Source organism: Drosophila subobscura, chromosome A (assembly GCF_008121235.1).
Source record: "Drosophila subobscura isolate 14011-0131.10 chromosome A, UCBerk_Dsub_1.0, whole genome shotgun sequence".
NCBI classification, from domain to species: Eukaryota; Metazoa; Arthropoda; class Insecta; order Diptera; family Drosophilidae; genus Drosophila; species Drosophila subobscura.
Window position 1 is genome coordinate 6,009,285 of NC_048530.1, and position 13,614 is coordinate 6,022,898.

Genomic DNA, 13,614 nt, shown 5'->3' on the forward strand with positions numbered 1-13,614 from the left:
CCATTAGATACGCGCATCTGCATGGTGTGGACACGGCCGTTGCTCAAACCCAGACTCTCGGTTGTGTCCCCATTGTCGAGGAAGTGAATGGCGTCCATGGTGACATTTGCCAGCAATGTGGTGGCTTTTTCAACAATTGAACAACCAAGCTCAATAATATCAGCGCCTACTTTCGGCATAATGCATTCCTGGTTCGACATGAAACAGAAAAGGAGAGGCCTTTTCCATTTAGCCGTTGCACATGCGCTTTCGAATGTTTTGCTACTTACTTTTATATTTATTCAAATTAAGTAAACCCTGCTCCTCGCTCGTTTTGGTTTTGGTTTTGGATTTGTTTGTTTTGGGTAATTTCCAAGAAATCCGAATTTCAAGATGGCGACGCTGGGCTTTGATTTTTTGTGAATGCAGCCCTGTGTATATCGATAGATATTCGAGTAGATATTTAAATATCGCGTGAGCCGACTCATTTTGCTTTCTTTTTTGCTCTTTTGCTGCTGTTTTGTTTTCTAATTAATATTTTAATTCAATTTAATGCTTCAAAGTGGATTCATTTTTCTATGAACTTTCCAGTTAAATGTCTCAAAATCCATTCAGTGTTGTATAACGTTCCAGTTTAAATTGGGCTTTTGGACTCGATGTTTGAAATTCACTAAACTGCCATCGATATGTACTTGCCCATGTCAAAACTGGAATTGAAATTGTCAAATCACTCAAATATTAAGTAAACTCATATATCCATTCAGTCGGTGAACATTGGCTTTATGCAAGGCTATGAAAATGGAAGCATTTATTCCAGACAAATTGCCAGGCGACAATAAGGAGTACAAGTAAGTGCAAAATAAATGCGCAAGAAGCGCGCCTTTATGCCGGGCTAAATCGTGCTTTTGTAGGCATGAAGCAATTATGTATTATTATTTTTTTTAATTATAATAGTTTATATAATTTTATTATATATAATTGCTTTGTGTTTGTAGGTGCCTGCAGCTGCTTAATGGACTGCGCGCCTTGCTCATCTCGGATCCCAGTCCGGTGCCCGACGGGGAGCTTGCAACGTTCGCCCTGGCCCTGACAGTCGACAGCGGATCGTTCCATGATCCGCCAAAATATAAGGGCCTGTCCTACGCACTGGAGGATTTGCTGCGCAAAGATAAACTCCTCACGCCGCTTGTGGACAATTTAGAGGGCGTGTGTGCCAGCGGAGCTGATCGCGAGAAGACACTGTTTCACTTTATGCTGCCCGAACAGGACTTGATCTCGTGTCTGATGATTTTGAAGTCGCTGCTGATGAAACGGGAGCCCCTGCAGCGTGAGCTTCTGCCGCAAATGGCGGAGTTAAGGACGCAGACCGAGGACTGCAACACAATGCGGAATATGCTGCTGGCCAGCCTCGCCGCCGACAACTATCCGCACGGCCAGTACGATTGGAAGAATTTATCGGATCTCCAGAGGCAGGACCCCGAGAATGCGCTCTGCACTATGATCGAACAGCTGCGACGCGACAATTTTGTGGCCAATCGCATGCACCTATGCCTGCAGTCACGCATGCCCCTCGAGGAGCTGGAGCAGACGATCTACAGCCTCCTCTCCGTATTACCGGTCAACAACAGCGAGTCGATGCATACCGCAGAGCGACTCGACTATCGCCATGCGTTTCGTGCAGAGTTCCACAAGCGGGTTTTCTTTGTCAAGTCAGAGAATGGCATCTGCCGTCTGGACCTGGCTTGGCTGCTGCCCAGTGTCCGGCAGTATTATCGCTGCAAGCCGGACAAATTCGTGACCTCGCTGCTCGACCAGAAGGGGCCTGGCAGTCTCCGTGTGTATCTACAAAGTCGCGACTGGACCGAATTTCTGACTGTGGGCATCGATGATGATAGCTTCGATCTGAATTGCATCTACTCGCTGTTCAAGCTGTCCCTTACCCTCACCGACGAGGGCAGCCAGCATATTGATGAGGTGCTGGCCGCCGTCTTTGCCTACATAAAGCTCATCGCTGCCGCGGAACCGGCGCTGCTGCGGCGTTTGTATGGCAATCTGCAGACAATGGCGTTCAACAATTTCCGTTTCCGCACCCAACCTGAGGCGTTGGAGAATGTCACACATCTGGTGCTGAACAGCAAATATTTTCCAGGGAAGGATGTGCTTACAGCCGGCGATCTCTGGCTCGAATACAACGAGCAGCACATATCCGAAATGATTGGATCTCTGAACCAACTGGACTTTAATCTGGCGATTACTACGAAGAATGTGGTCGAAGAAAACGTTCCCATGCCCGACACATGGCAGAAGATGTGGGATGAATCGAAGCCCATTGAGGGTCTGTGGCTGCCCGAACCCAATCCCTATGTGGCCGAGGACTTCAGGATCTTTTGGCTGGAGCAGGGCCAACCGAAGCTATCACCTGGACCCCAGCGACTGATGAATACGAACGTCTGTGAGCTGTGGCACCGACTCGATGACACCTTTGTCCAGCCCGAGGCCATTTTTTCCTTGTATTTCGTTTCTCCGCATGTGCGTCAGAGTGCCAAAAAGTAAGCCAGAACAAGGAGCTTAATCCTGTACAAACCCAACGCATGCCTTATCCCTTATCCTTTTCAGAAGTGCCATGTGCTCCTTGTATGCCAACTTGTTGGGGGGGCAGCTGCTCGAGCTGCTTCACCCAGCTGCCCTCGCGGGCATAACACACTCCTGCATTCCCCACGACAAGGGACTCGAGCTCAAGGTGCGTGGCTACAACGATAAGCTCCATTTGGCGGTGGAGGCCATCACCCAGGCGATGGTGAATTTTGCCGACAATCTCGAGGAGTGTACACTGTACTTTGAACGCGGCAGTCTGCATAACGAATTCTTTGAGGAACTGATCATGCCGCGAATGCAGTGCAGGTAACTGAACAAATTGTTGTTCATTTGGAACTTAATCTTAATCTTAATGAGATGACCATCTACCCGTTAGGGACATTCGCAAGTGTTTGATTGCGGAATCTCGTTGGCTGTACATTGACAAGTACAAGAGCATTGCCGGCATCACGTTGGTGGACTTTAAGACGTTTGTCCAGAAGTTCCATCAGGAGCTCTACATCCATGCCCTCTGTGAGGGCAACTACACGGAGGAGTCTGCCTGCAATGTGTTGAATGGCGTAATCAGTCGCCTGCAATGTCGTGCCATACGCGAGCCCCTTTTTGTGGAGGATCGGGTGAAGAAAATGCCACTGGGCAGCTCCTACATTCGCTGCTACAGTCTCAACAATCAGAACTCCAATTCGGTGGTCATGAACTACTATCAAATCGGACCGAATACGACGTGTGTCCATGCCATACTTCTGTTACTGGTGCGCATTATGCGCAGACGCGCTTCTAAACACCGGGGCAAACGATTGTTTACTAAGGTGCGCCTCCACCACGGCATTGTTGGCTTCTCCATTGGTGGAACGACACTTGAAACGGGCGAGGGAGCCATGGGACTGGAGAGTGACATCGAGCTCTTCCGCATGAAGACGAAGGTGATTGTCCAGAGCTTGAAGCCCAAGCGATTCCTGAAGTTCAGGGCGGCGCTCGTTGCGGCGTTGCTCGCCCCTGACCAGGACCTAGATATGACATCGAATCGCCACTGGGATGAGATTCTCCATGGGGAGTATCAGTTTGATCGGAATCAACAACTGGCCGATGCCTTGCGCACAGTAACCAAAGCGGATCTGACTTCTTTCCTGTACGGCATGGAGGCCGATAATAACCGAAAGCTATCGATCCAGGTCATTGGACATATACCCACCGCCAACTCTTCGGCTAACTCCAATTCCCTTGTATTCCTGCCCAGGGACGACGTCCATATAAACGCCATTGTGGATATCGATGCTTTCAAGTCGAGCCTCTACACATACCCATGCACCACATCAACGCCTAACAGCCGGAAGAACCTACGCGTTGCACGCCTAAGAGAGGCACTTAAACGCACCGCCGCACAAGCTGAACTGAGTTCAAATTAAATTTTAAATCCATAAAACACATAAAAAAAACCCTCAAGAGACTGCAAAATATGCTATGGCATGGCAAAGTGTCTTGAAAACAAAATGAAATAATTATTGCGACTAAAATGCATCAGGTTCAAAGAGCAAATTAAATTATGCACTAAAACTCATATAGAAAACTCAATAGTAAAACCGCCACAAGGGTCCTCTGGTGTATTCTCTAGTCGAAATGTCAAAATAAAACATACAACTATTAACGGAATAGCCCAAAGAAACAAATGTTTATGTATAACCTTAAATAAAACACGAGCTCCACATTTTATTTGTATGGCTCTAGAGTTGATGGCCCAGGCATAAATAAATGTTAAATGAAAATGAAATATTTTATACTTATTCCGATCTTTGATAAAATCTTCAACTTCCCTGGTAGGATGAACATCTTAAGACGGCTTAGCCACCTTGTCGTCGAGTTGCTATTGTCTTGCTGCCGTCAAGACAGCCTGCGAATGACGGGCTGCGGCCTGACGTAAGTGCGTGGCCCAAAAGTGCGTCATGCGCAACGATTCAATCAGTGTGTGGCTGTGCGTCAACATTAAGTTCAGTTCCTTCAGACGTCGACATACTCCTACGCCTGCGCATCCTGCCGTGCCAAGCTGCAAAAAAGTTTCCAAGCCTCCACACATAAACATTTTCTCGCTCTGCTTCGTTTCAGGTTCGTTTGTTTATTTTGTAATTATTTATTTAAAAAAAAAAAAAATAAAAACACTTAAACTAATTCTTATAACATAAATAGATCCCAAATGTAATCAAATATTGTTGTTTTTTGTTTACTTTTTGCATAATTACCATTCACTCTAGGTAATTGGTTTCATTCCTCTGCGTGTGTGTGTGTGTATTTGTATTTTCTTTTGCATTAAAATTACAATTTAAATGTCAATTCGATTTGTATAAGACTGGTTTGACTCCCCCTGTTCTTGTTCGTGCTTGAAGTCCGTTTTTGTTTTAGTCCTGTCTGTCCTAATTTTTGATGCTGTTTGAAAATACTCTTTTGCTTATAACAGAATGTATTCCAAAATTGGATAAAATCATTAATGAGTATCATCTACTGGCATTCCCTTTTGGACACACCATTTCCAGTCGAAATATGCGCTTTAAAACACTTTAAAACGTGAAGAAACTGTATGGAAGTGTTTCCTTTTTGGGCTAAGTTAAATTTTGCTACTGCAAAAGAGTATTTAAATTTCGTGCCTACCGAAATTGTGCGGCATTCATGCGATTTTTGTTGTTTGTTCCTCTTTTTGATGTGGTGCATTTTGGCTTGTCTATTGCTTTGGTTGAGCAGCGGTTGGGAGACAGACACCAAACCGAACCAGCAGCTTGCCGCCGGACCCACAAATCGTGTATCTATGTGTGTTGTCTATCTTTTACAAATATGCATATACATAAGTATAGCAAACTGGGGAGGAGGATATTTAATTCGGGCTATTGAGATGGCTACTGGCGGAGTTTCAAGCAACTGCGAGGAGTGTGCAGGGGGGCTATGAGGAGAGACCAAGTATCATTTACTTGGTGGGTATGAAGCGCGCCTTGACCGCCTGACCCATGGACAGATGTAGATGCTGCTGCTGCTGCTGTTGCTGTTGTTGCTGCTGCTGCTGCTGCGCCTGCTGTTGCATGTGCTGGTTGATCTGCTGTTGGATGGAAAGGCCACTGGCACTGCTGATGATATGCTGGCTGTGTAGAGGCTCATTAATCTCAATCTTAATGGCCGTGGCGGCCAAGTTGCCGGTCGTCTTGTTCTTATTCTTCGGCGGACGTCCACCTAAAGGGGAAGTCCTTTAGAATGTTGAGAGGGTAGATGAAAGCTACTACTTACGCTGCCCCGTCGTGTGCTGCAGTGAAAGCGGCTGGCCTATCATCGCCAATGGCTGTTGTGGCGACTGCAACGTGACAGTCTTTTTGGATCGCTTCGGTGGCGGTAGCTCGTGATGGGAGTGATTTGTGAGCAAATGCTTGGACAGGTGCTGGCGTACGGCAAACGATTCCGTACAGTTGGCCACCGGACAACTAAGATAGCGGCCCTCAACATGCCGCTGCACATGCTTCTTCAGCAGCGAGTCCTGATTAAAGCTGCTGGGGCAAATGTCGCACTTGAACTTGAACTCGTCGTGCATCTTTAGGTGCTGGTCGAGGTGGGCCTGCTGCAGGAACTTCTCGTCGCACTTGCCACACTCATAGGGGAATGCCTGTCCGTGCGACTTCATGTGCGTGTGCAACTGTGACTGCAGCTTGAAGGTCTTATCGGGACAGCGCGGACAAAAGTAGCCGCTGACGCCGGCATGCGCCTGCAGGTGATGATTCAGTGAGGTGACCTGCGTGAACTTCTTGTTGCATACGTTGCAGCAGTATTGCTGCACCTTGTGGTGTGACTTCATGTGGTTGTTGAGGTTGGTCACCTGCCGCAATCGATGGGTTTTTAGCATTGAATTCTAATGATTTTGGCATTTGGGCTGAGACTGCTCACCTGGGCAAAACTACGTCCGCACTCGGGTTCATTGCAGACGAAGGGCCTCTCCCCTGTGTGCAGGCGCCGGTGATTATTAAGGTTCGTGATCTGTGTAAAGGTCTTGCCACAGTCGACGCACGGGTAGGGACGATCGTTCGTGTGGATTCGTTCATGATTGCGCAGATTGGCCGCCTGTGTGAAGCCTGTGTTTGACAGGGAGAGAAGTCGAAGAATGGTGGTTAGAAGTTAGAATAGGTAGAAAGTAGAAGGGCGGTATGTGTGTACATACAACCACACACTTACCTTTGTTGCAGTAGGTGCACACAAACTTGCGCTCCGCTGAGTGGTTCCGTATGTGCGTCATCAGCGAGGATTTGCGCGAGAACGTCTTGTTGCACAGGGGACAGGAGCCCTCCTCGTTGAATATCAGATCCACCTGTGACGCGGGCGAGAGTGAGAGAAGAGAGAAAAAAGACGCAAACGCAGTAAGTAAGTGAGTGCGTGAGAGGAGGATAGCGGCAGTGCGGTGAGTGCGGGTGGGGAAGTTTTAACTATCAATTTTTGGAAGCACTGTTGCACTCGCTTGAACACACACACAGAACTCACGCTCAACAAGCTGGCTGCCAAAAATATGGACTGCAAATCCCCGTACAAATTCAGTTTGTTTATTTGCAATTGTTCTCCCTGTGACAAGTCTATAATTATATTTTTTTTCTGTTTGATTTTTTGTGTTGCATGCTACGCACTGCATGCCACACACCACCCGCACACAGAAAGCGTCAAGCGAAAAATGAACTTTTTTCGCCTTAGATTTACACACAGCGCGCACAAAAAAGGCTGAGCGTCGACGCTGGCATCGACAGAGCGCAGATATTAATGAAAAAAGAAGAAAAAAATAACCATATATATGTGTATATATGTATGTATAAATATAAATATAAAGGAAAACAAGAAAATGAGCAGCCATGTGCACAGCAAGTCGAAGAGTGAATACCCTCACAGTGCAATTGGCACAAGACTCAGTTTAAATGTTCCCATTTGCGGACGATAAGTACCTACTAGGGTCCCCTGTTACATTATAGAAGATATTTAGGAGTGAACGGATTCATTTATATTTTAACAAATTACAGTTTAAAATGACTGCACATGGCTTTGCACCACAGGAGTGTATTAGTAGGGTATTCGTACGTCGAATATTGCCAAAATATTATCTCTGCAAAGCTCAGTTGCATGGTGGAAAAAAACGCAAAAGAACAGGCAAAGAAACGGGGGAAAATAAGAAGTGGGTAAAGAAGCAGAAGGAGCCAAGGCGAGGCAAATGTGCAAGCAAATATATGTACACATGTATTTCTATATGTATGTATGTATCCACATATATGTGCGAATATTTATGTGCTGCTGCTGATTCTTGTCTGTGTGTATGAGTGGGAGTAGCATGTGCAGTTATGTGTAAGAGAGGAATGGAAAACAGCACGAAAAAAACAATGTAAACAGCCAAATGCAAGGTTTATTTATGTAAGGTGAGGAAATCGCTGCGTAAAGCAACGAATAAATAACATGAAAGAAAATAGTCAACCTTTAGAGAAAAACTTCGTGTGAATGCTTCACCTTACTCGAATAACCGTGGGCAAGTGCAGCCCATGTTGGTGTGTGTGTGCGTGGGAGGGTAACGTTTGCCAACACTGTGGCATTTAGACAGAGCAATCGCTACCCGTCTCGCTTTTATCAGCTTAAACTTACATCTTCAGAATCGTCCTGCGATTGTAGATTCTCGGAAGAGCTCGATGATTGCATTTGTTGTTGCTGTTGATGCTGCTGCTGCTGGTGTAGCTGCAGCACCGCGACGGCAGCAGCATTACTGCCGTTCGTCAGCTGCTGCGCCACTGCAGCAACGTCGCTATCACTGGACGTCGATGACGATGCGACAGCGGCGGCAGCGGCTGCTGCAACAGCCGCCGATACGGAAGCAGCAGTCGATCCGGCTTCTGCCCCCCGCACTGCTTGATGGAAGTTTGTATTGTTTGTCAGCTGTTCAGAGCAGCGTACGCACGTGGGTATGCTATAGCCGGGCACTTGGAATAACTGTAAATAGAAAAAAAGGGAGGGAGAGAGTAAGAAATGAGTATCCAATTGGACCAAAATGGAAAGTGCGTTTTGCCTTTTTCTTTTCGCTTTGATAAAAACAAAAAGCAATAATCATAATACGTTTTATTTATTGTATCCCCCCATCCCAACCCAAACTAACCAACCCGGTACCAACACACTTATTCCTCCACCGCACAGAAAAAAATATCAAGCAAGAAGATAAACACACATGTACACACACATGCTCATTCTGCGCTGGCAGCAGAAGTTGAAGGTATAGATATTAGAAGGTATGGATTTCCACTACAGCGTAAAACATTTGCTCATGTGCTCAGCAGCATAGGGGGACTGCCTCACCTTCCATTTAATATATCTTGCGCAAGTAATTTTGTTGCTGTTTTCTTTTCATGTTATTTCATTTTCTTTCTTCTTCGTTTTGTTATTCTTTTGCTTTTGTGTTTTGTTTTGACTCTGCCAACGTCGAGAGTGCAGGGGCGTATGTCCTGATATGTATCACTAAAAAGGGGGTTTGTTTGGAATCGGAAGTTGAGGGTTTTATGCTGCTGTTGGAACAGTTTCCAGTTAGCGAGATTCATATTGGATCACACATTTTTAGTGACCCCTGTGCCGCTGTCACTGTGTTTCTTTATGTGTGGTTCATGGATAGAGAGCGGGACGTACGGGGACAGTGGAACAGAGGTAGGTAGAGAGGTGAAAAGGAGTCAAAGAGAAAAGTAAGCAGGCCAGCGCAGGCAGTGCGCAAGCAAAATGTAAAAATAATATTTTTTCAAGTTGTCGGCTTGAACAACTTTTTTTTGTGTCTAAAAATAAATATGTTCGGCAATAGTTTTTTGGGGTCGCATATGTGTAAGTGTGTATGTTTGTAAATACATGTGTGCGAGCGATCAAAGCTTTTGGCTGTGAATGAGAGACGCAGACGGAAAACAATGCGCGCGCTTTTCAACCCCCACCCAATGCCCAACCGTAAACAGCACCTAAGCAGTGGCCGCAGCAGCACAGCAGAGCTGAATCCCCGCACAATTGTTAAATTCCTAAACTCCTCCTCCACCACATAGAAATTCCCCCACATCTTTGCAAACAGTTAAAATCAATAACTAAAATGTAATCATTTCTTATCCTGACCAGGCAGCACTTACCGTTGCTGTTTGGAAGCAGAGCCTACAGATAGTGTCCATGACGCTGCTTCTCCTCCGCCTCTTCCAGCTTGGTGGGAATAGTGTGGGCGGGAGCAGGACAACGTGCAATCACAGATTTGGTTCTCTCACTCTTATTCTTGCTGATACTGTTGTTTCTGTCGTTGCGCGAAGAAGAGGGACGAGGAAGACATCAACTAAAGTTACCGGTTGGAAATTATTTAGTTTACTGTTTTAATTTTGTGTATTCTTTTACAAAAAACAAATTAATTTCTCTTTCAAATTGGCACCTTAAATAAGTGACGATTCACGAAATTCAAATACTAATTTTACATATGATGGTATGTTCATCCATATGTAACAACAATGTTGCTTTGGTTTTTTTTACACAAAAAATAATATCACGCTTGCTGCTCTTCTCTTCCTATTTCTGTTGTTGCGTTTGCTCCTCTCACTTCTTCCCTTTACCGTTGTTTTTGATTGCCTTGCACTTGCACATGCCACTGTTTTTGTTGTCGCTATTGAGTTTGCTCCGTATTTTTGTTGCTTGATTTGTTTCTTTTTCGGCGTAGGGTTACAATCACACAAAACAACCAAAAAAATAAAAAAAGAAGCAGCGCTCTTATTTCTTTTTTTGTATTTTTTTTTCGCCTCCGACGTCGCCAGTGTGACTGCGTAAATATCGCATACCGACAGACCCTCGGAAATATACCGACATATACCCTTTCATTTTAAAAATATACTGTAAGTAAACCGTAAATTTAAAATAATTTTCCTCGACTTTGATCTTCTGTTTAATATTAACAGCTAGTTAGGACTTTCAGCTTTAAAACTGTAATTTTACGCAAATCATCCTTCAATTCTCCACTAGATTGGATGATTTTCATGACATAAATATATTGGATTGATTGCCATATAAGGCTAAATCTAAAAAGGTATACCAAAAAAAAATAGCATTAAAGTTATGTGGCTGGGAATGGTTACGTCATTTGCCAAATTGTTGCTGGCCAACCGATAGTAGTAGTAGTATGTGCAAGTGTGTACCCTATTTGCCACAATTAATATTAAAATTCCATTTTGCTAGCTGCTTTTAAACAACAAGAATGACTCTGTCTTCGACTGACATACTTTTCATTGTGTATATTTTCTATGTGTACACATAAATACATGTATCACAATCTGCCTATATACCGATCTAGAGACATTCTCGGTATCCATAATTTGCATTTATTCGTTGAGATGGCTCAAATTTCCTCACTTCGGGGATATCCATCCCTCCAAGGCTACTAAGTGTAGATTATTCCGTGCCAAATGTTGGGGAACAGTGCTGCTCACTTTTCGCAGCATGTTGCTGTCCCATATGTCCCAATTTATGTTGCTAACGGTAGAATACATAATTGGCGATGAAGTTCAACGAGAAAATCCTCAAGAGACATACAAAACATGCGTATGGGAGTTTCGATACCCTATATACTTGAACATACCCTAACAATGGAATTTAAAAGACTGATGAAATTCATGAAATGTATCCTTATAAACCGATATATTGTAAATATACATTGAACTCATTTTCGTAGCTAAATATCCTCAAAAGTATATAAAAAACCGTATTGGGCCCTAGATCTTATTGTTTCGTTGCGTGTGTGTTTGCTGAAGAAATGAAATAAATGCATGTCTTTTTTTTTTTTTATCTCATATAGTTGTGCTCCTTTAACTTCCGCGATTTTGAATAGTGTCGGCCTTGTCTCATTAATTATCGTCGTTACTCAACACTCCAAGAAAATGCGCAACAGCTGGGTGCGCAGATTGAAATATTTCAAATGCTAGTGAAATGAGCAATTATGAGCGTTTATAACAAATATTATTGATAACCAAAGTACAAACAAGCACAAATATAAAGTATTTTCAATACACTAAATTACCTATGGAAATGACTTATACATATTAACATAAGATAACAGATAAAACGTTTCAAACCGAACTTAAGGTGAAAACTTGAAATAAAATAATTGAAAACCATCAAATGCAATAGACAAATGTCCAGAAGAACAGGTTGAACACCAGAAAGGCCACAGGGAATACCAAACGAGCACGACTATCGATCCACATGGCAATCTCCTGCGGCGTCAGCGTGGTCCAGCCAGTAAAATCCATCTCCTCCGCTCCATTGCCACTGCCCTCCGATCGATTGTTGTTGTACATCTGCGGTGTGGCAGTTTCAGTTAGAGCAGCCGCTGGCTGCCCAGATGGTGGTACAGTAAAGGCGCTCTCCACAAACGATATATCCATCTTCTGGCTAGAGGCGCTCATGGCCTGGCCACTGCCCTTCCGCTTCTGGCTGGTGAAACCCTCCCTCCTTTGGCCCATCACCTGTCCCTCTGTGATTGTGGTGATGGGCAAATTGACAGTCAGGTAGTTGTTGAAGCCAGCTCCCCCCAGCGAACTGGTGTCCAGTTGGCGGGCCATGCCCGAGAAGGAGCGCGAGCGGGCGTGGCTGCGGCGACGCAGCAAATGGGGCGACAGCGTCGACTTGAGGATGTGCTTGCTGTTGAGCTTCTTGAGGGGCACATTCTGCTTGCGGCGCCAGATTGTGTTCACAAAGGCAAACTCCACCATGCTGCCGAATATGAAGATGGTGCAGCCGAGAAACCACACCTCCGAGACCTTGATGTAGCTCACCTTGGGCAGCGTTTTGCCTGTCAACGAATGGAATGGAAGAGATATCAGATGAGTATCATTCTTCAAGGAAAGGTCCGTCACTCCCATGCTCACCCTGCGCCGAGGCCAGCGTTATGAAGGTCAGCATGGTGCTGGTCCCAAGTGTTATGCGGGGCGGAGCCTGGTCCGCCTGAAGCCAGAAGGACACCCACGATATGGCCACAATTAGCATCGAGGGAAAGAAGTAGTCCATCAAGTAGAAGCCTACCACGCGCGTCAGGTGGACGGTAAAGCTGAGCGAGCTGTAGTTACCGGCAAAGGCGCCGTGCCTCAAGTCACTGAGATCCGCATTGATCACCGTCTCGTTGGACCAGGAGCGCTGCAGCAGGAACTCGGTTAGGTGCAGGGCCGGATCGTAGGTAATCGGTCGCTTCTGCTCCCAGTGAAGTACCAGCTCCGAGGTATTGTACATCCAACTTTCGAGCACTGTGGAGCAGTCCTGCTCATCAAAGGGGAACTTCTTCAGGTTCAGCCAGCAGTAGAGAGTGGCCTTGATGCGGTTCGAGACGATGACCGTGCCGTCCGGCGAGATGGACGTGAGAATGTCCTTCTCCGTGGTGCCTGAGGTGCGAGAGAGGATTTATTGTAGACAATGGCCAATCGATGGGCGGCAACGCACCCAAAATGCTGGAGTCACGCTCGTTGGCCAGGAAGATGTGCGGCATCCAGAGAGAGTCGCGCAGCTGCTGCTCCCCCAGGATGGGCTGCCGGCGCTTGGGGCTGACATTGCGAAAGTTTAGCCGCGGGTCCAGGTAACGCATCTGCAGAAGGGCGTAGATCTTGAACTGCAGATCGTGGGCCTCCAGGTTCTGCATAAAGTAAATGTAGGCGCGCATATAGACGTCCACCGGTAGGCGCGTGCCCGTCTCCGTGTAGGTGATGGGTCGCTCCAGACGGTCGTACCGGCAGCCGTGCGTCAGGCGGTCCAGCAGCTGCGTCTGCGACATGTTATCGCCGTCGGCCAGCGTGGGACACTCCTCGTCGAAGGCACTCTCCCCGCCCTGCAGGCAACTGATCAAAATGGAGATAATCAGCGACCAATTCATGGCACTGGACTGGTACAAAATTCAACAAACACAAAAAACAAGCAAAAAGCCACGCTAAAAATTAATTTCTAAACTCTAACGGTTAATGTAATATGGCTGCCCAGCAGTGTGACCGCGGAATTATCAATTAAAAATACCGACAG

At 45.8% G+C, this 13,614-nt stretch overlaps 3 protein-coding genes across 5 annotated transcripts; 1 reads left to right on the plus strand and 2 right to left on the minus strand.

The window, feature by feature from the left end:
• Positions 1-777: 777 nt before the first annotated feature.
• Positions 778-3,980, plus strand: LOC117894252 (nardilysin-like). Its single transcript, XM_034801209.1, has 4 exons — positions 778-827; positions 975-2,528; positions 2,596-2,880; positions 2,951-3,980. Exons 1-4 carry the CDS (start codon positions 778-780, stop codon positions 3,978-3,980), a joined length of 2,919 nt encoding a protein of 972 aa, XP_034657100.1.
• Positions 3,981-4,868: 888 nt separating this feature from the next.
• On the minus strand, positions 4,869-10,365 carry LOC117903330 (gastrula zinc finger protein XlCGF8.2DB). Of its 3 annotated transcripts, none has more exons than XM_034815273.1 (7): positions 10,176-10,365; positions 9,711-9,865; positions 8,209-8,550; positions 6,772-6,904; positions 6,487-6,671; positions 5,839-6,418; positions 4,869-5,784 (listed from the first exon to the last, which is right to left on the minus strand). In XM_034815273.1, exons 2-7 carry the CDS (start codon positions 9,747-9,749, stop codon positions 5,525-5,527), a joined length of 1,539 nt encoding a protein of 512 aa, XP_034671164.1. In that variant the 5' UTR covers positions 9,750-9,865; positions 10,176-10,365; the 3' UTR covers positions 4,869-5,524. The 3 variants fall into 3 exon arrangements, with proteins under 3 accessions (XP_034671164.1, XP_034671163.1, XP_034671165.1); XM_034815272.1 differs by having other exon boundaries at positions 9,711-9,776; positions 9,901-10,365; XM_034815274.1 differs by lacking the exons at positions 8,209-8,550; positions 9,711-9,865; positions 10,176-10,365 and adding an exon at positions 7,075-7,219.
• Positions 10,366-11,546: 1,181 nt separating this feature from the next.
• On the minus strand, positions 11,547-13,569 carry LOC117901467 (glycine receptor subunit alpha-4). Its single transcript, XM_034812233.1, has 3 exons — positions 13,045-13,569; positions 12,480-12,986; positions 11,547-12,403 (listed from the first exon to the last, which is right to left on the minus strand). Exons 1-3 carry the CDS (start codon positions 13,469-13,471, stop codon positions 11,727-11,729), a joined length of 1,611 nt encoding a protein of 536 aa, XP_034668124.1. The 5' UTR covers positions 13,472-13,569; the 3' UTR covers positions 11,547-11,726.
• Positions 13,570-13,614: the final 45 nt, after the last annotated feature.